Source organism: Notamacropus eugenii, chromosome 3 (assembly GCF_028372415.1).
Source record: "Notamacropus eugenii isolate mMacEug1 chromosome 3, mMacEug1.pri_v2, whole genome shotgun sequence".
Lineage (NCBI taxonomy): Eukaryota > Metazoa > Chordata > Mammalia > Diprotodontia > Macropodidae > Notamacropus > Notamacropus eugenii.
This window is the reverse complement of record NC_092874.1, coordinates 468,424,624-468,446,029: the sequence shown is the minus strand read 5'-3', so window position 1 is coordinate 468,446,029 and position 21,406 is coordinate 468,424,624. Positions and strand designations below refer to the sequence as shown.

General features: G+C 38.3%; 1 protein-coding gene and 1 pseudogene across 1 annotated transcript in view; one reads left to right on the top strand and one right to left on the bottom strand.

The window, feature by feature from the left end:
• LOC140497666 (protein C-mannosyl-transferase DPY19L1-like) overlaps positions 1-21,406 on the bottom strand; it is a 160,764-nt gene that overhangs the window by 51,029 nt on the left and 88,329 nt on the right. Inside the window, exons 10-14 of the mRNA XM_072598859.1 lie at positions 20,919-20,996; positions 7,796-7,882; positions 6,346-6,405; positions 1,976-2,056; positions 1,130-1,231 (exon numbers count right to left, since the gene is read on the bottom strand). Coding sequence (XP_072454960.1) covers positions 1,130-1,231; positions 1,976-2,056; positions 6,346-6,405; positions 7,796-7,882; positions 20,919-20,996 — 408 coding nt within the window. The remainder of the gene's footprint in view (positions 1-1,129; positions 1,232-1,975; positions 2,057-6,345; positions 6,406-7,795; positions 7,883-20,918; positions 20,997-21,406) is intronic.
• LOC140497667 (T-complex protein 1 subunit theta pseudogene) lies at positions 16,248-17,803 on the top strand (annotated as a pseudogene).

Here is a 21,406-nt window from a genome sequence, read left to right as displayed (position 1 = left end):
GATTTTATTCTATATTATTTGAAATACTATTCCATTTCTCTGCCTGACATCACTGATCAATTTGTCACCTGTGGTATTCTTTGTTTTCATTCATACTCACAAGCCTTGGGTTAAAAATGCTGGACTCAACTAATTGGGAAGGCTGGGTTGGCAGTCATGGGAAAGTGTAGGGGACCCCCAAGAAAAGGAAATCACAGACCCTTCAGTTACCACACCAAACAGCAGCTACTACAAAGGTCCGGCTAAACGGCCTTTAAAGCTTGTTATTCTGATGCACAATGAAACACAGTCAAATAAACACTTTATCCTGCTAAGTTAAGAAACCTGGGTTCTTGTTCTGTTTTTATCATGTACCTTAAAGCAAGTTTGGTATTGGTCTGCACTTTGGTTTCCTTGACTGTAAAACGGTAATACACTCCATGAGGGCAAAGACCCTGGGTTATCTCCACCTTGCCTCTCAGCTAATGCCCCAATACTACTCTTCATAAAATAGTACGGAAGAAGAGTACGTGTTTGTGGATGGAGATGACCTACAGACTGCCTCTTAAAGTCTATAAATTTATGATTCCAAGATATAAAATCTGCTTAATAATACACCTAAGAGGGAGAGGGAAAGGAAGAGAAAGAGAAGTTTGGATAATGTAAAAACAAAAAATATCAATAAAGATAATAGATCTAATAGATCAATAAATAATAGATCTAATAGATCAATAAAGATCTATTAGAGAAAAACAACATAAAACACTTAAAATGAGCTTTATTATAAGATCAGCAACATCTATTTAAGGACAGAATTCTATCTGAACTGAGTTTTATTGTTCATCACATGAAGCTGGCAATGTATCTTCTTGGAAATACCTTGTTAGCTTGCTAGAATTCTAATACGTAAGATTTGAAATAAAATTGAATTTCCTTAAAAAATATTCTGCAGTTGTTATTTTTCACTAATTCAGATGGGCTTTTTTCCCAATTAGATCTAATTCCTAATAGAATTTTCCTTCCCCATGAGTGAAAATGCATATAGTTACTAATCCAAATATCACAAAGCTACAGACTTGATGGACTGGGATCAAACAATAATAATGACTGCGATCCCTGTAACGCAGGTAAAACAGGCAAAAATTCTTACCTCCTTTTCCATAAAGTCAAATTCTGGAGCACAGGTATACATTAAAGTGTCAAAATCTGTGTATCTTAGAATTCTGGCAGTTATGAGGTCGCTGAGTTGAATCTGGTATGAAATGAAGTAAAATACAACCACCAATCAATAAACATTTATTAAGTACTTACCATGTGACAGGGAAGCGACGTAAAGCACTGGGGAGATAAAAAGAGTTTTACAGACAGCCTCTTCCCTCAAGGAGCTTACAATCTAATGGGGAAACTACAAGCAGACAAGTACGTGCAAAACAAGCTATCGACAAGATAAACAGGAGGCAATGAACAAAGCGAAGACACTAGGTTTGAGGGGGGTCAGGGAAGGCTTCCAGTAAAAAAGGCATCATAGTTGGGACTGAAAGGTCAAGGAGGTCAGCAGGTACAGAGGAGAAGGGAGAGCTTTCCAGGTACTCAGGATAGCTAGGAAGAAGGCCTGGAGCAGAGATGTGGAGCATCTTGTTAATGGAACAGCTGAAGAGTGGGCGTTACTACACAGGGAGGCGCAGGAAGCCTGGAGATGTGGACTGGGGCTAGGTTATGAAAGGTTTCCACACTGAGCTGAGGATTTTGTATTTGATCCTGGAGGCAACAGGGAGCCACTGGAATTTACTTTTGTAGGGTAACATGGCTGGACCTCCATTTTAGGAAAATCACTTGCATGGCTGAATGGAAGACAGACTGGAGAGAAGAGGCAGCGGTACCAGCAGCTATTCCAATAGTCGAGATGTGGGGTGATGAGCGGGGGTAGAGAAGAGAAGCAACCATGAAATAATGCCTATCAAGTCCTCTTGGATATTAACTAGAAGAAAGCACTTACATGATCTGACACAGCAAAGAGCTGAGATAATGTCACTTTCAAAATGATCGTTCCACTCCACCAAAGAAAACACGGAATCAACTACAAAATAAAGAGATAAAAGTCAGATACTAAAAATGACCCATATCAAATAGGCGAATAACATCCTTCCCGTGACAAATACAAAGAATAGTCACTCCAAACGCGTGCAAACGGGATTTCGAGGTGTGGTGAACTGGGAAGACTTTGCTTAAAAGGATCTGGATTGGAAAAATAGGTCATTGTTACAAGCACTAAAAATAGATATATTCTAACACCCAACAAACTTAAAAGGAAAATTCATACTCAGAAATCTGGGTTATATAAACATTGAGGGAAATGGGTTTTTCCCTAGATATAAGACTATTTTCCTTAGTGAAAATCCTAATTTTTTTTAGTATTATGATTTACATATAATAAGAATTCTCTCTAGACAGAAGCATGACCTACAATTAAATCACCTTTGTCAACAATAACCTCAGAAAGTTTTTTTTTTTTTACCAACTCATCTATCTTTTCAACAAAGACATGAGTAAAAAAAAGAAAGACTGTACAAGCATAAATTTCTTCTTATTCATCTAACAGAAAAAGAAATGGCTGGAAGCTTAAAGTCCTGAATTCTAGTGTAATCAAATTATAGTGTGACTTTGGATTAATCATTTATACTCTATGTCTTAGTGCTTTAAAAAATATGAGAAAAAAGATATTAAAACACTTTCATTCATTTTGAATGACTATAGCTAGTAAACATTCATATTACCCAAAAATCAGTCTTTCAGCCATATCAACTCTTGAAACAGCATTCTAATTTTGGAAATAAGTGAAAAAGTTTTGTTAAGTAATGGAAACAGTTTTTTTTTAATTTTTTAAAAAAGAATCCTATGGGCCTTTATTCATGAGGCCTTTCCTCAGTCTTACTGACTCTGACAAACGTTTTTAATGACATGAGTTACTTGTTGTCCTAGTCCATAAAGATCAAAGTTAACGAAGTAAGAGAGGAGATGAGAGAGTATCTGGAGGCATGTATACTTAGAGGAGAGAGAAGTGACAGGTAAAGAAGGCTCTGACATGAAAAAACGAGACAGAAAAATTAAAGTATAAAGAATGCATGGCAGAAAACAACTCATTGTAGGAACTAGCACTCTTATAAATCTCTGTGACACAAATGCATCACTGTATTACAATCCAGTAATGTATGTTCATGATGATGATTCAAGGTCTTCAAGAAAAGGTTAAATTATGTATTTTATACTCTGTTTAAGAAGACATGGAAGCACATATTATAGCTCTACATAAAAATAGTTATGTTTTTAAGAAAAGGTTTCCAAAAACAATTATGAGCAAATATCTACTGCTGAAGAATTAACTCTCCAATGGTACTGAATAATCATGACTATATTTTTACTTAAATTTATATGGTGAATAAGATCATCTCTGATTCTTCTCAAGGTACATTAACTTACAAAAATCACTACCTATGGTACTGATCATAAATGTTATTTATGGCATTTCCATCAATGTGGCACGTATGGTGCATCACAACTACTCAGTGCTGATGGACCCACATTGATCAGTGATAAGGACATGATCCTAGAGAGGTGGGCTGAACACTTCCATAGTGCTCTCAACACACCATCATCAATCAATGCTGAGGCCACTAACCGTTTACCTCAGATTGAAGTCAATCCCTCCTTAGATAAACTTCCAACTGAAGCAGAGGTTTTAAGGGTCATTAGGCTCCTTTCATGTGGCAAAGAACCTGGTGCTGATTCTATTCCAGGTACGGGGCCACTGCTCAAACAAAAGTTGACTGAAATTTTCCAGGTGATATGGCAAAAGGGGGTTATTCCCCAGGAATTCAAGGATGCCTCCATTATTCATCTCTATAAAGGTAAAGGGAATAGATTTTCTCTCTTAGTCATTGCTGGCAAAATTCTTACTAGAGTCCTCCTTAACAGTCTGGTCCTTCACCTGGAGGATGGTCATCTACCTGAGAGCCAGCGTGGCTTCATATCAAGGAACAGTCAATATGGTGCTTGCTACCTGACAACTCCAGGAGAAATGCCAGGAGCAGAACAGAGGTCTGTACACAACGTTTGTGGATCTGACCCAGGCCTCTGACACTGATAGTCGTAAGGGCTTATGGAAAATTATGTCAAAATCCGGTTGCCTGGAAAAGTTCATCAATACTGTATGTCAATTTCACGATGGCATGCTTGCCTGGGTTCTGGATAATGGACAATGCTCTCGTGCCTTCCCAGTCACCAAAGGAGTGAAAGAGGGTTGTGTGCTTGCTCCCATGCTTTTTAGCATGATGTTGTCAGCCATGCTGTCAAACACTTCCAATGAGACTGAACATGGCATCAAGTTCAACTACCATACTGATGGTAAGTTCTTCAATTCAAAAAGGCTACAAGACCAAAGTGGAGGAAGTGTTGGTGCATGATTTTCTGTTTGCAGTTGACTGTGCACTCAAGGCAGCCTCTGAAGCTGAGATGCAACAAAGTATGGATCAATTCTCTGCTGCCTGTGCTAATTTTGGCCTAATAATTAACACCAAGAAAACAAAGGTGCCTGATGAGCCACCACCACACCATCCATATGTGGAACCATCACAACAAATGTAGAAGTTTTGAATGCTGTGGATAAGTTCACTTATCTTGGTAGTGTACTTTCCAGGGATGTACACATTGATAATGAGGTTGATGCAGCATTGCCAGAGCTAGCTAGCTCAGTGTTTGGGAGACTCCGAAGAAAAATTTGGGAGAGAAGAGGTATTAGACTGTCTACCAAACTGAAGGTCTACAGAGCCGTTGTGCTGACCTCATTGTTATATGCTTGTGAAACATAAACAGTTTACCAGTGCCATGCCAGGAAACTGAATCACTTCCATTTGAACTGTCTTAGGAAGATTCTGAGGATCACCTGGCAGGATAAGGTACCAGACAATGAAGTCCTTGCTTGAGCTGAACTGCCAAGCATTCAAACTATGCTTCAGAGAGTGCAACTCTACTGGGCTGGCCACATTCAAATGCAAAACGTACGCTTGCCAAAAAGACTATTTTATGGAGAATCTGCATGGGGCAGGTGATCACATGGTGGTCAGAAGAAGTGATACAAGGACACTCTCAAAGTCTCTCTCAAGAACTCTGGATCTGACTGTGCAATATGGGAGACGTTGGCACAGGACTGCTCAGCATGGTGTGTCCTCATCAGAAACGGTGCTGTGCTCTTTGAGCAAAGCACAACTGAGACAACACAAAGGAAATGTAAGGTGCGTAAATCTGGGGTATCCATCCCAAATATTCACACCGACTATCTGTGCCCAATCTGTGGTAGAGCATTCTAAGCTCATCTTGGTCTGATCAGCCACAGTGGGACACACTGAAATTTCACTTTATCATGGTGATGTCATAAAAAGGACAACAACCAACCAATAAAACTGCTTTGTATATCAGACCAAAGTAACAAAGAAAGGGAACATCTTCACATATTGAAATAATCAGCAGGGAAGAGAACTCATCTAGGATAATGAATGAACATCGAGAGGAATCATAATAACAGAGATGGCTATTTCACAAAACGGTAAACTCTCCATCACTGCGATTGTTTCATCATTGCACTGAATCAAGGGAAAAGATAGCCCTGATGATCTCCATGGTTTCTTCCAGTTCTAATATTCTGGTCATGTTACTCTTGTATTTGGGAATGATTTGGGATAATCCTAACATATTCCTCAAGAATTTAATTGTTATTAGGCAGCAATTTAGACTTCACGAACTCCTCTAGTAACATACTTACTTGGGCTGTCAGAGGTATGTACTTGCAAAGTATAGGTTAAAAGTAGACAAACATTAGGCTATTTTTAGGGGAGTGAAAAGAAGATGGAAGACTGAAGTTAAGCTAATATGATAAGGCAGAGTGGAAGGTGATATACAGGAGGCATAATCTAGCATAGTAAATAAAATAAAAATGGGGAAAAGGCAGAACAGAATCCAAAGGATACAGTAAAAACACAAAAAAAGGAGCAGAGTGAGAGCAAAAAAGTCAATGAGCTATGGAAGAGTAGTATGCGTGTTCCAGAGGAAGGAAAGGGATTTTAAAAACCTGGAGAATGGAGTAACATGGCAGAAATGTACTGAAAGGAAAAGGAATGACCTAGAGCAATAAGTGGAAAAATTAATTGCAAATATTGCTAATCTCTCCTAGTTACTGTTTATTGATAAGTGGCATTCCGAAAATAATTTTTTTTCTATGTATGGTACTGGATAAATAAATTACATTTAAAGCAAAATGGCATTCAATTAAAAGATACTTAAAAAAAAAAACTGCTAAAACTTATTAAACCTTACCAAAGAGGTACAACCAGGTGACCGCAATTTTTGGATTCTACTTCTTTTTTTCATGATACCCTTGAGAGAAAGAGAATTACAGAAAAGAAAAATGGAAACTTTAATTAGTACCTGGATATATTTTATACATGGGGCAGCTAGATGGCTCAATGGACAGAGTGCCAAGTCTGGAGTCAGGAAGATTCATTTTCCTGAGCGATTCAGACACTTACTGTGTAACCCTGAGCATCTAGAAAATGCGTTGGAGAAGGAAATGACAAACCACTCCAATATCTTTGCCAAAGAAACCCCAAATGGGGTCACAGAGAGTTGGACAAGACTGAATAACAAAAACACGTTAGACTTATTGCAGGGCTTAAAAAGGTATGTAACTGTTCTTCACCTCTCTACTATTTACTATCCTCTCATAACTCCTCTTTCAGTTCTAACTTCTTTGGAATACTACACGTGACAAGTCTGCAAGAGGGGAAAAACAAAACTGTGTGATCACGAGTTGGGCGCCATTGTTAAGAGCATTTATCTCTTGGGGGCAGTTCCATAACTACTTAACATAAAATTACAAGGCAATCAATCGACTTCTCTTGTAGTAGAAACGTGCTCTATGGCAGAGGAGGCAATCACGGGAGCTCCCCCACAAAATGCAAAACAGCAGATGAGGCATTAGAAGATGCTCTGGCTGGTTCTAGTAATGGCATCTCCTAGGAGGCTAAAAGGCAGGGGGTTCCACGCCATACCCATGGAACACATAAAACCAAATGCTATACTTAGGTTCACCATCTTTCTCATAGCAAGTGACAATGCCATTACTCAAATATATCTGACCCTGCCTTCAGAGCCATTCAAGAATGTAAGACATTTACCCTGCACCTGAGAGGGCTGAAAAGAGCATTACACATAATACGATTGTCTTCTTTGACCCACGTAACGTTTTGGAAGATACAGGCTACGGCTCTATCAGATCCATTTTACAAATGACAGAAAACTGAGCTTAAAGGGACTGTGACTTGTTCACAGGACAATCTGGTCCTTGTTAGGGGCAGAATTTCAATCTGTTTCCCAAGATTCCAAAACCAGCTCTCTTTCATTATATGACTTTTCATTTCTGACCAAAGATACCATTAACTAACAATCACTCACCCTGCTCACTCTCTGAACAGCTTTTTCAAATGGTTCATTTCAAAAGTGGAGTTCCCAAATATTTTAGGCAATGGCAACATCCTCAGAGTAAGTGATATAGGCGACTGTTCTCATAGTATCTTAATAAGGTGTCTTAATACCTTCATACTGGTAGCAGGTTTAATCATGCCTTCTCATGGTGAGAAAGGAAATAGACTGCGAAATTCCTGCTTTGTTAAAGAAAAACTAAGCATCTGTACTCTCCATTAGATCTCCTAAGCCAGGGTCAAAGGTTTAATGAGGGAAGAACTATATTAGCTGAGCAAATACTTACCCACGTTACTATCAAAGAGGAGGCAAAATAAGATGACAGATACGTACGATTTCCAAACATTAAAAGAAAACAGATTGCAATAGAAACCTGGAAAAAAACAAAAAAGATAAAATAGAATTGATTATGTACTATTTTGTTATACATAGAGTATATAGGCAATGTGCATCTTTTATTACCAATGTAACTAATTATGAGCAGGTATAAGAATAAGGCAAAAATTAATGGATATAAATAAAACTCTAAAGCAATTTCAATGGGACAGAAGTATTTTAAGCAGTACAATTAAAAACCATAAGCTACAAGCAGTCCATTTATTCACTTATTTGTCATCTATAATCTGGCCAAAAATCAATGAGAAATGAAATCAACTTCACTACTTTTCACAGAGAGGAGCATGAAGGAAAACAAAGCTACAGACGTTAGTTCTTTATCACTTTTCAGTCTCTTGTCTGTTGCTGGATGAAGACATATTCAGTAACTAAAATAAGAAATAAAACTGAAATGTCCAGTTTTCTTCCATCTTGTCTCTCGAGAAACAGATCTTTACACCAAAAGGAGACCCACAAATATGGTTACGAGGAATTCAAGTTCAAGACAGGCAAAGTGATGGACAATAAGACCATCTAACCCAAAAGTTCACCTCTCGATTGCCATGAATTCCACAATGGCCAAGTGACAGAACTTGATACTTGTCCCTCAAAGGTGGTGATGATCTCTGTTGACAAACGTCCCCCAAACAGAGAGAAGAAAGAATCCACACACCGTGCATTGGAGACCTAGACTCCAGCCAAAAGTAGATAGCCAGGCTGGTAGTTTGTAAATATTTTAAAGGAAAATGATCAGTTCATTAAGAACAAGTTATGCCATTTCCAATTCTGTCTTAGGAGGTTAGGGTTTGATGCCTCAGCAAATAGAAAGCTGGGCTGAGAGTCAAGAAGACCTTAGTTCAAATCTGACTTCAGACACTTACCAGCTGGGTAACCCTGGGAAAGTCATTTAACTTGTCTGCCATAGCTTCCTCAAATGTAAAATGGAGAGAATAGCACCTATTTCTCAAGGTTGTTGTGAGGATGAAATGATATTAAAAAGTGCTTAGTATAGTGCCAGGAATATAGTAGGGTCTATTATACATTCTTCCTTTCCTAGTGTATTCTGATTGTGGAAATGTATTAAAGCAAAGTTTACCTATCTTTATAGAAAACAGAGAGATATCTAAATTAAAGTATAATTAGACAGATTCATAAATAGTTGAATGGAAAGATACAAAATTTCAAGTTAATCAATTAATGTCAACCTGGTGGAAGGTTTCTATTTGCATTACCAAAAGACTTGGTTATTGGATTCTGTTCTATTCACAACATTATTAATAACTGTGATGATAATACAGAGACTACGTTTGCCATTAAATTTGTGGATAAGAAGCTGAAAAAAGAATCTCCTGCATTGGAACCCAGAATGAGGAGTCAAAACAGTATCCTAATGGTCTAAAACAAATGACTTAGCCTAACGAAACAAAACTTAATAGGGATAAACGCAAAGCTGTATACTTGGATTCAAAAAGTTATCTGCACCAATACAAGATATGGCAGACCTAAAGTTAGATATGAATTTATAAGAAAAAGACTTAAGAATTGCAGTAAGTTTAATATGATGTGTGACACGGAAGCCAAAAAAGCTAATGAAACATTGGGTTTCATTCATAAAATATAATGACCAAAGTAACAGTACTCTGTACTAGAATTTAATCACATTTTGCAAGGGACACTGAAAAGCTATAACCCCTTGAGAAGACGATCTACAATAGGTGTCTCCACATTCTCTCCTCTCATTTTTTTCTTAACTCCATGTAACCCAGGTTCTTTCCCCATTATTCCAAGGATAATACTTCTCTCCCAAGTTTACTGCCCAATCTAAATTACTTTTTTTCGGTCCTCGTTGTCCTTTGACACTGTTCATTACCTCACCAACCCTGAAATTCTCTTCTCTCCAGGTTTTCTGAGACGCCCCTCTTTCTTGGATCTTCTGCTACCTATCTGATCATTCCCCCACCTCCTTCTGATGGATTTTTATCCAGGTCATGCCTTCCAACAGTGTGTCACACAAGGCTCTGTCCTGGGCCCTCTTCTCTTCTCTATCTCTATTCCACTTAGTGATTTCATCAGGTCCCATGAATTTAATTAATCCTGGAGTCCCAATCCCTCAGACTCACAACTTCTCCTCACTCTCTCTCATCCCTCCATTTCCAAGTCGTCACAAAGGCCTGCTGATTGTACCTTTACAGCACCTCTCAAATATGCCTCGCTTCTCTCCTCTGACAAAGTCACAACTCTGGTGCCAGCTCTCATCCTCTCATGCAATGACTGTAATAGTTGCTGAGGGGTCTGCTTGCTTCTGATCTCTGTACACTCCAGTCTAACCTCCACACCACAGCCAAAATGATTTTTCTACAGCAATAATCCTACTCTATCAGCCCCATAAACTCCCATCCTTCTTAATCTAGCCCTTCTCTTACATTTTCAGTCTTCTTACACCTTACTCCCTCTATCACATACCTCTCAATCCAGTAACACCAGGTTTCAGACTGTTCAACAGACAAGATTCTCCATCTCATTATTCTAGGCATTTTCTCTGAAATACTCTCCCTTCTCTTCTCTGCCTTCAGGCTTCCCTTCTGTCCTTCAAGTTCCTGCTAAAATTCCATCTACAAGAAACCTAGTCCCTTCTCTTAGTTCATTTTGTCCTATTTATCCTGCACATGGCTTATTTGCACGTGTTTGCTTGTTTTCAACATTAGATGGTAAATCCCTAAAGGGCAGGGCCAGTTTTTTGCATTTCTTTATATCTCCAGTGTATAGCACTTAAATGCTTCTGACTGACTATCCAACTCATTTAGAGGAAAAGGAAAAGGGCAGTGAGTGATTAGAAATAACGTGGAGCAAGTTAAGTAATCAGAGGAATTGTGAAGCAGTGGGATGTAGCTGATAGTAGTACATGAGACCTAGAGTCTTAGACCTGAATTGGAATCCCACCTATGACAGACTTTGCAGGCTTTGCAAACCTAGGCAAGTCACTTAAATCTAGGGAATGAGGGGGTTTTGACTTGGGGATCTCCCAAGTCCCTTTTAGCTCTAAAAAATACGTATCCATCTTTAGTTTGAAGAAGAAACATGTAGGGGACATATGGTTCCTAGTTTTCATATATGATCACATGAAAAGTAAAAAGGAATTATGTGGATTCCTAGCAAAATTCTAGAATGTACTGCTGAAAGGAAGATTAGTGAATAATCCATGAAAAGTCCAAGAGGAATAAGGATTCTGTATGGATAATGATGCCAAATGCCTCTCTTTGCAAATGATACTGGACTGATTGCAATGAGTTCCAGAGAGCCTTCTCAGTGAGATCCATAATCACTTAAAAGATTTTAGCCAAACTGTCCGGACATGAAGAGCCAAACTGATAAAGAATGCTCTGTTGATATCCAAATATGATACACGTATGAGCAATGTGCAAACGTAATTCATGTCTTAGAAAATACAAACGGGCCCAGAACTGACCAGGAGGAAGAATGTTACTGGACTACCTTCATAGCGATATTACTTTCATTTTTTAATCTATCCCCTTCCCCAGCTACAACTAACAAGCTATTTTAACAAAGAAGAAAAAAAATCAATTTAGGAAAACTAACAAGCACATCAACCAAGTCAGATAATATATGCAGTGTTCCATGCTCCCAATCTCCCAATCTCTGGCATTAAAGTAAGAAAGCTCTTTTCTGGGATCACGATGGCTTGATTATTCTAATTACATTGCCTTCTGTTTCGTTCTAAAAAATCCTCTCCACTAAAGCACTGGAGTTAAAGGTGCAGGTGGCTTCACTTCACCCGCACCAGCTTCTCCAAGTCCCCTTGCTCAGCTTCTCTCCACTATGCCTCTTATGCCCCCTCAGTGTTAGCACAGAGCTTGGCACACGAACGAGCACTTCTTGACAGATGGAGTTCTTCAAACCCACCGCATCTTCATAATGATATTTCACTGTGTTTACACTCCATAATCTGTCTAGCCATTTCCCAAATGATGAACAGCAAATATTCTTGCAATGGGGTTACTGTCTTTGAGCCATGAAATACAACATATTCCTTCAAGATATAGTTGAGCAAATGTAAATGGTGAGTCAGAGTAGGCTGGAATATGCTGCAAAAATTATAAAGTAGAAGCAGCATGAAGGGCATCACCAAACAAATGTAGACCTGAAGAACACAGGCTGATAATACGGTAAGAACAACAAGGAACCCATGGCCAATACCTTGGGATAGCAAGAGAATTCAAGGAAGATCCTCCCCATGGAAGGTGGCTCCTTTGGGCTGAACTCCAGTCCAAGAGAACTCAAAAAAGATGGGCAGATGTTTATGGGCTGGGTTACACCTATGAAAGGAACTTTCACACCAACTGGATCTCAGCACTGTTGTGACAGCGATGGAGTGAAAGCCACAAAGACAATGCCTTCCTCAACAACAGGGTGTCTCAGACAAGGAATTTTATTTCTGATTTGGAGAGGGATAGTGGAAGGGTATGAGTTAGCCTAGCATGGTGGAGAGGGTATGAGGCTGAAATCCAAGATGACCTGGGTACAAGTTTCATCTCTGATACAGTCCTGGCTATGCGACCCTGAGTCACCTATCTTCTCAGTGCTCCCAGAAGCTAAGATTTTAAGTTGAGGTAAGATGCTAACCTGCATCAGGGGAGGGAATTTCTTCACCAAAGAGTTCACTATAATAATGATTTTAGGTCCAGCCCGTACCTTAATCCCACTATACAGGGAGCTCAGAACAATGCTGTAGGTATAGTTTACCTAGATTTTGGTAGAGAATCATGTTATTCTTGTGGGAAAAAAGGCAAAGATATGAGCTCAATGATAGTGCAAAGCTAGTTGAATTCAGAGCTACTGCAATAGTCGGAACCCCAGACAAGCTGGTTATGCATGATCTCATGACCACAGAGAAAATAACAGTGCCCTCAAATGCTCTCAGGGAGTACCCCTGGAATCCAGACTAGTCCCTATACTGCCTTAGATCCTCATCAATGACTTGAATAAAGAAAAATATGGCATTTTTATTAAATCTGCAAATGACACAATGACACAAAGCTTTAAAGGATAGCTAATATCTTGGATAATTCAGGATTCAATGAAATCTCAAAAAGTTAGAATGTGTCCCAATCTAAGATAAAATCAAATAAGGAAAAATGTAGTCTTGTTTAGAATAACAATGTTCTTAGAACAACTAGAAAATTAGCTTTTGGTACTCTAAATGCGAACTATACATCAACAACAAAGGAATGAACATACTTTAGCTAAACCAAATCTTAACAATTTTGATATTCTTGTTATAAATGAACTAAGAAGACTTAAGGACATTGTAGCAACACGTAAAGATGGATCACATGTCTTCTTTAGAAAGACAAAGGAGATGTGGGAACTTCATAGATTCAAAGGTAACAAGAAAATTTTATGTGATGTCTGAACATTCCATGTTTCAATGTTTGTAAGTATTTGCAAAAAAGACTATAAATCATGGTAGACTGGGTACCAACATCTATTGTAAAAAATAAAGAGCCATTTCTAGAACATATAGAGAACTGAGTCAAATGTACAAAAATACAAGTCATTCCCCAATTGATAAATGGTCAAAGGATATGAACAGGCAATTTTCAGAGGAAGAAATTAAAGTTATCTATAATCATATGAAAAAATGCTCTAAATCACTTTTGATTAGAGAGATGCAAATCAAAACAACTCCAGGGTACCACATCACACCTATTAGATTGGCAAACATGACAGAACAGGAAAATGATAAATGCTGGAGAGGATGTGGGAGAGCTGGAACACTAATTCACTGTTGGTGGAGCTGTAAGCTCATCCAGCCATTCTGGAGAGCAGTTTGGAACTATGCCCAAAAGGGTTACAAAAATGTGCATACCCTTTGACCCAGCAATATCGCTACTAGGACTGTATTCCCCAAGAGATCATAAAAATGGGAAAGGGTCCCACATCTACAAAAATATTTATAGCAGCACTCTTTGTAGTGGCCAAAAACTGGAAATCAAAGGGATGCCCATCACTTGGGGAATGGCTGAATAAATTATGGTATATTAATGTAATGGAATACTATTGCGCCATAAGAAATGATGAACAAGAAGACTTCAGAGAGGCCTGGAAAGACTTATATTATCTGATGCTGAGTGAAAGGAGCAGAAACAGAACTTTGTGCACAGCAACTACCACAGTATGCCAGAGTTTTTTCTGGTAGACTTGGAACTTTGTAATAACGCAAGAACTTTAAAAAAAAAAAAAGATTACCAATGGTCTTCTATGGCAAAATGCCTTCCACACTAAGAGAAAGAACTATGGAATTCATTTGCAGAATATAGCAGATCATTTGTGTATGTGCATTATGTTTCGATTTGTTATACGATTTCTTCCATTTATTTTAGTTCATCTACACAGCATGACTATAGTGAAAATGTATTCAATAGGAATGAATGTGTAGAGCCTATAAAGAATTGTATACCGTCTTGGGGAGGGAGGGAGGTGGTGAGGGGTAGGGAGGGGGGAAAAAATTCTAAGTTTTATGGTAGTGATTGTAGAACATTAAAAATTTTAAAAATTAAAAAAAAATAAAGAGCCATCCTAAGAAGAACTTGATAAGACTCTCCAAATTAAACCAATATATGTTGACAATGATTTTATTCCAGAGTTGGTGACAGATTTCAGAAAATATAGATTAGGAATAACTAAAATATACCAAGGACTTTTTTATGACATAAAAAAACCTCATATCAATTTGCCAATACTTTTCCCAAGGAAAGCATATGAAAGCACCAGATGATAAAAATGAAATTAATAATATTTATAAATATATTTTATTTAAAAGTGACAGCATTTTGACAATCACAGAATGACATTATTTGGAAGACAGTAACAAAACAGTTGTCTGAGTATAAGTAGACCACCAACTTACTATTAAAAATCATGGGATCATAGATTTAGAGACATAAGGTCATCCAGTCCAACCCTCTCCTATATAAGGAAACAATGAGGCCTATCTGAAGTGACTTGCCCAGGGCCACACATCTTATCAGTGTCTTACTGGGGATCTGAACCCAGATCCTACTGCCTCCAAGTCCAGTTCTTTTATCCTTTATTTCACAATTAAAATTATTATGAGAATTAAATTAAAATATGAATCAAAAAAACTATGTAGTGCAAACAACAATAATGAGCTATTTAAACAGATTATTAAAGATAAAAAGATGAGATATGGATGCAATAAACAACAAAGAAATTGATTACATTAATTTCATGTGGAGATTGGGGTCAACAAAAATCAACTGTCACGATAAGGAGATAAAAAGAGCCTAAAAAGAACCTAAGTTAGCAAATATTTGACTTACTTGTCAAGAGGAAGATGGTAGCCATGGGCAGCACCACTTTAGAATATAAATGTTTGTTAGATCTTAAAAGAGAAAAATGGTGGAAAATTAATAATAGTTATCATTCCATAAAACAAAGAGAAGCAATAAACTGGTAAAATTAGCTTGAAGAAAAGTTTGGCAAGAAGTCCAAATGCAGTAATAAGTAAAGGCATACCAAGGAAGACTACAAGGACAACAAAAACAGAAATAAAGTGGAAAAGATCTGCAAGATCTCTTCGCCGCCAAGTGACCACACACAGACTCTAACAGCACAGGCTTAGACATCTGTACGGGGGCAGAAGAAATAGCGCTAACAAAACCAGGGAGAGGAGAAGGAGCAGGACTGACACATGTGCACACAAAAGAACAAGATGCTGAGGCAACACAACTGTTAGGGTGTTAAAGTATCAACTAATTAATAAGATCCTGAAAAGATGGAGAAATGGAAAGATGTTCGAAGGCACGGGAAAAAACTTCAGACATTATTAATACTAAAGAAAAAGCTGACTGAGGAAACTTACATATATGTCTATTTTCCCATCTACATAAAAATCTTAAAAGAATCATCTACACATACATCAAGGGCATCCTCAACTAGGACAGAAGTAGGAGACAGGCAAAATTTTACAAACAATAACAGTAGTACACATCTTTATCATACAACATTTGAGAGAGAACACAGTAAGAGACCCCACTGTACTTACTGCATGTTGATTTTCAAAAATGGTTTTAATTTGATGCTAAGAAACTTGACTACCAAGGTGTTTTCCATGCATAATTATCAGGCAAGACGTAAGGTAAGCAGATGCATTCTTGTCAAAGTCTCTGACACCACCACATAAAAGATCTAATGGCAGGGCCATGATAAAATAGGACTTTTCTTCTCTATGTGATCTTACGAGTGGATAAAGAAAAGGGGGGAGGAAGGAGGATGACAAGGAGGAATACTGTAAATGAACAATGAGTTGGATTGAAAATAGAATAGGAAGAAAATAGAACGGAAACTGGACTGTCTTTTAGATGTAACAAGTGGCAGTGCATGCTTTTCTCCAGTGTGTTTGGTATCTGGTTTGTTGGGATTCTTGGTTACCATCTAGCTATGGTGCTCCACATTCCCAAGGCTCCGGGTTTCACCCAGATGCTAGAAGAGGAGCTAAACATTATTCAGGATTAGAAGATGCTGCATACAGGAATATACGAGCACGTAAGGAGCTTGTCCAGACTACCTGGACAAGGCATATGGACCAAATGGAATAATAACAACAATATGGTTATTAATTAATCATAACAACAACCAAATGGCTATAAATCATCTGGAAAAGCTGTTTGTGACAAATGATGCAGCTACTATGCTAAACAGCCAGAAGTACAGCATCCTGACACAAAAAATACTGTAATGGCTTCTCACATGCGAGAACAAGAGCTTACAGAGGGCACACATTTTGTCCTGGTGGTTGCTGGAGTCCTTCCAGAGTTAGCTGAAGGCCTCCTGGAAACTGGTTTGTTTGTTCCAGAGGTTGCAGAAGGTTATGAAGCAGCTTGCAGAAAAGCCCATGAAATTCGTTTTGCTTATTGTTCTGCAAAAAATCTTAGACATGAAGCATCAGTTTTGCCTCAGACCTCCGTTATGAGCAAGCAGTATGGAAAACAAGTCTTTTTGGCAAAGCTTATTTTCCCAGGTATCTCTATCTATTTTTTCCTGATTCTGATCACTTCAACGTTGATGATGTCAGACTATGTAAAATTCTGGGCTCTGGCATCCATTCCTCTTTAGTATTGCATGGCACAGCTTTTAAGAAACAATGTGAAGGTGATGTTAACTTCAATGGAAGATACTAAAATAGCAGTATACTCTTGTCTTTTTGATAACTGAAACTACTAAAGTTTCAGTACTAATAAAGACTAGAGAAGAACTAATTAATTTTGGGAAGGGAGAAGAAAATCTTATGGATTCACAAGTTAAGGTGATTGCTGATTCTGGTGCAAATCTAAGAGGAACAGGTGATAAAACTGCAGGCATGGCTCTTCATTATGCTAACAATTCAAAATGGGATCTCTGAAGACTGTAAAACTGCTGGTACTATTGCTCTTCCTAGACTGACTCCCCCTGTACTTGAAGAAATGGGCTACTGTGACAGCGTTCATTTATCAGAGGTTGGAGATACACATGTGGTTGTTTTCAAGCATGAAAAGGAAGATGGGGCCATTTTTATTCTAGTACTTTGAGGTTCTAGAGATAATCTAATGGGTGACATACAAGGGGCAGCAGAACATTCGAGAGTTAAGTCTAATGAAGTCATCTCTAAACTTTATGCAGTATACATCAAGAAGGAAACAAAGATGTTTCATTAGATATTGAGGCTGAAACTGCTGTTGGAATTCTGGATACTTACCTTGGAAAATACTAGGCTATCAAGATGGCTACGAATGCTACAGTTACTGTACTCAGAATTGATCAGATAATCATGGCAATACCAGATGGAGGGCCAAAACCTCCCACAGGAAGAAAAGACTGGAATGATGATCAGAATGACTAAACAGGTTAATTGAACAATGCACATTAAAAAGATTCTGTTTGTATTCCAAGATGATAAATAAATACTATCAATTTTTATGGCAAAAGAATAATAGTTTCTTAAATGATCCTATGCTTCACTCTAAAACTAAGGAACATCTTTTAATTCTATGAGGATTGTTCTATGGCTATCAGTCATGAGCACTACAGTCTTTAAAAAATTAAAATTGAGAATCACTCAAAGGATAATGGAGGAACCTTACAGAACAGAAATCAATCAGCCAGCATCTATTTAAAGCATTTACCGTGTTCTTGCGCTAACTTCAGGGGACAGAAAAACAAACAAATAAATGGTATCATCAAAGGAATAGAGGATGAAAAAAAGATGATTTGGTCTTATGTGGGAGGGGGGAACCACTGAACTTTGCTAAAATCACTGGTATGTCACGACATAAGGAAGGAAGGTACATGGGATGTGTAATTCACGAAGACATAGACAAGAGACACAGAATTGGTAGTCCTATATGGATAGGATATAATCTAAAGGTCTAGAGGGAAGATCTAGACTGCTGAGATTACCAGTATCTGAGTAAAGTCTTACCTGTGACTGCACAGATTAAGTTCCCAAGTACAAAAAAAGAGAAGTGTGATTGTGGAGTAATTTTGTTCACAAGAGCTATGGTTCTGATGGCACTTTTCACTCTACAGGAGTTTACCGTGATATGGCAGCCCCAAATACTGAGACTGCATCAAGGCAGGCATACTGTCTTGTGCCCTGATAGGCTCCTAAAGAATGCCAGGAACATAAGGGGCAGAGGTGGAGGGCAGAGTGTTCCAAGTATAAGAAACAGCAAGGACAAAGGCTCAAGATTGGAAATGAAGTATCTGCTGGAGAATCATAAGCAGGCTGATGCACCTGGATCATCCAAGCAGGTGAAGGGGACTCAAGTACAAGACTGTCAAGGTAGGAAGGGACCAGCTTAGGAAGGGCTCTAAGCACCAAAGAAGCTTTATACTTGACCCTGGAGTTCAGTGAGTGGTACATGTGGTCAGACCAATTTTGGAAAAAGTGCCTTGGTGTTTAAGGGGAGGATGGATTGGAATGGTGAAGAGTCTGCAGGCAAGGCAGACAATCTCAATATTCCAGCTAAGAGGTGATAAGAACCTGAACTAGGGCTGTGACTACAGAGGTCTAGTGGGAAGATGCTGGGAAGATAGCAACAAGATCTGGTAATTAGGTGGAGTATGAAGTGAGAATAAAGAATAAAGAAAGTTGTCGATGTTGTCAGCCTGGATGACTGGAAGGACAGCAGCACCGTCAACAGTAACAGGAAAGTTTGGGGGGTTGTGGGACAGAAAAGTGGAGGGGAGAGATGATTCTGCTCTGGACATGCTGAGCCTGACATACCTCTGAGAAATCCATTCCAAGATATCGAAGAGGCAATTGGCAAGGTGCAACTGTAGCTCAAGGGAGAGATTAGAGCTACATTTCTAAATCTGAGAATCATCTTCAGAAAAATGATACTTGAACCTATGGAATGTGATGAGATCACCAAGTAAGACAATACAGTAGAGAACAGAAGAAGCCCTCAGATGAAGTCTTGGGAAAGACCCAAAGTTAATGATCAGGGAGATAAGTGGACAATTGATAAGAGTGCAGTATCACAAGAAAACAGAGAGGAGAGATTATGCAGCGAAGAGTTAGCAGCAGGAACAAATGCTTCAGAGACAGCAAAGACAAATGAGGACTGAGAAAAGGCCATCAGCTTGGACAATCAAATCAAAACACTGCTAACTTTGGAGAAGGCAATTTTAGTTTGAATTATGAGGTTGGACTATAGGTTGTGGAGGGTTTAGAAGAGAGTGAGAGAAGAGGAAGTGGAAGCAATAAGTGGAGAGGACTTTCTACACTACAAAGGAGAGAAGAGATTTAGAAAATAGTTCATAGGGAAACGGAGCACCAAGTGAGATGCTTTTCTTAAGGATAAGTGAAAAGCAGGCATTTTTGGATAGCAGAAATGAAGCCAGAAGATAGGGAGAGAAGGAAAATGAGAGGGAGTGGGAAGGCAGGGAGACCAATTTATTAGAAAGGTTGAGAGGGGCTGGAATCAAGGGTATATGTAGAGGGGTTGGTCTTGACAAGAAACATTTGAGACCAGACTGAAGGAGGAAATAGGGAAAGCTATCCAAGTTCTATCAAAGGAAGAGTGGGAAGGAAGAGCTCTCATGTAATGTTCTCAAAGTTTTTGGTGAACTATGAGACAAGGTCCTAATCAGGGCTGAGGAGGGGGGTGTCATAGAAGGTTTGAGAAGAGATGAGATGAGAATGGACAGAACAACTGCGAGGGAAAGTGCAGAAGCTAATCTACTAAAGTGCTTCACAGGAGGTCAAGTTGGGAGTAGATAATAGTGTACCCAGTCAGCACAATTTCTTGCTTTCTTCTAGCTCTGTTCAGCAACACATAAATAGGAGCAAATGGAATGAATGGTCAAAGTAATCCAGATTGATGTTTCCAAAGGTGTGATGAGTGATAGGACAAAGAGAAGCTGATTCCCCAAGGAGTCAAGACAAGAAAGAAAGGAGTATAGACAGTGCAAGGTTGATAAACTAAGAAAGAACTAAGGAGTGGAGAGAATGGAAAGAATGGGAAAGATGATGGGAAGATGATAAAGAAGAGGCATAGGGATTATAAAACACAGGGAGAGATGAAAAGACAACAGACTACAATTAGACTATAATGTTATTATGGGCAGCCATGGGGCACCATAGTGCACAGAGCCTGGAGTCAAGAAGCCTCATCTTCCTGAATTCAATTCTGACCTCAGACACTTAGTAGTTGTGTGACCCTAGGCAAGTCACTTAACCCTGTTTGCCTCGGTTTCCTCATCTGTAAAATGAGCTAGAGAAGGAAAGGCAAACCTTTCCAATATCTTTGCCAAGAAAACCCCAAATGGGATTCACAAGGCTGACATGACTGAAAACAACGGAATGACAAAAATGTTACTATGCAAAGTCCAATTAATATGTCTTAATTAGGACTACTTTGGTTAAACTTCTATAACTTCTATACGCAATTAGCAAACGTGCATCAAAGTATCTGAATTTAATATCAAATTAAATGATAATAAAATATTACCATGTTCACAAAGATGATCTTCAGAAATTTGTATGGCTCAATATACCCCACGACATACATAGGAAATAATGAGGCCATCTGAAAAAAAATACATAGTGAAAAGGTTGTATAAAATTTAATTATTAGTTTGAGATACATATCACTAAAGAAAATATTTCTAAGTATATCAGCATTATGATGTAAACCCTCTTCTAATGACACCTGAAAATCAATGTCTATTCACCAAACAAGGAACCTCAACTCAACTACAGAGTAATGCAATGTTTTAGAAGCAAAACTAGGAGAATAAAAGTATTCACCTATTTAACAAATGTATATTATTTTTATAAAAGACTGGCTCATAATTCCACATTTTCATCTCCATTAGAATTTTATCCAGTATAAACAATCTCAATGTTTAGTCATAAAGAATTTTTAACGTGAAAATATTTTAATTTCCTGATGTCATACAGATACAAAGTCCTACACTGAATTGAGACTTCACTGCA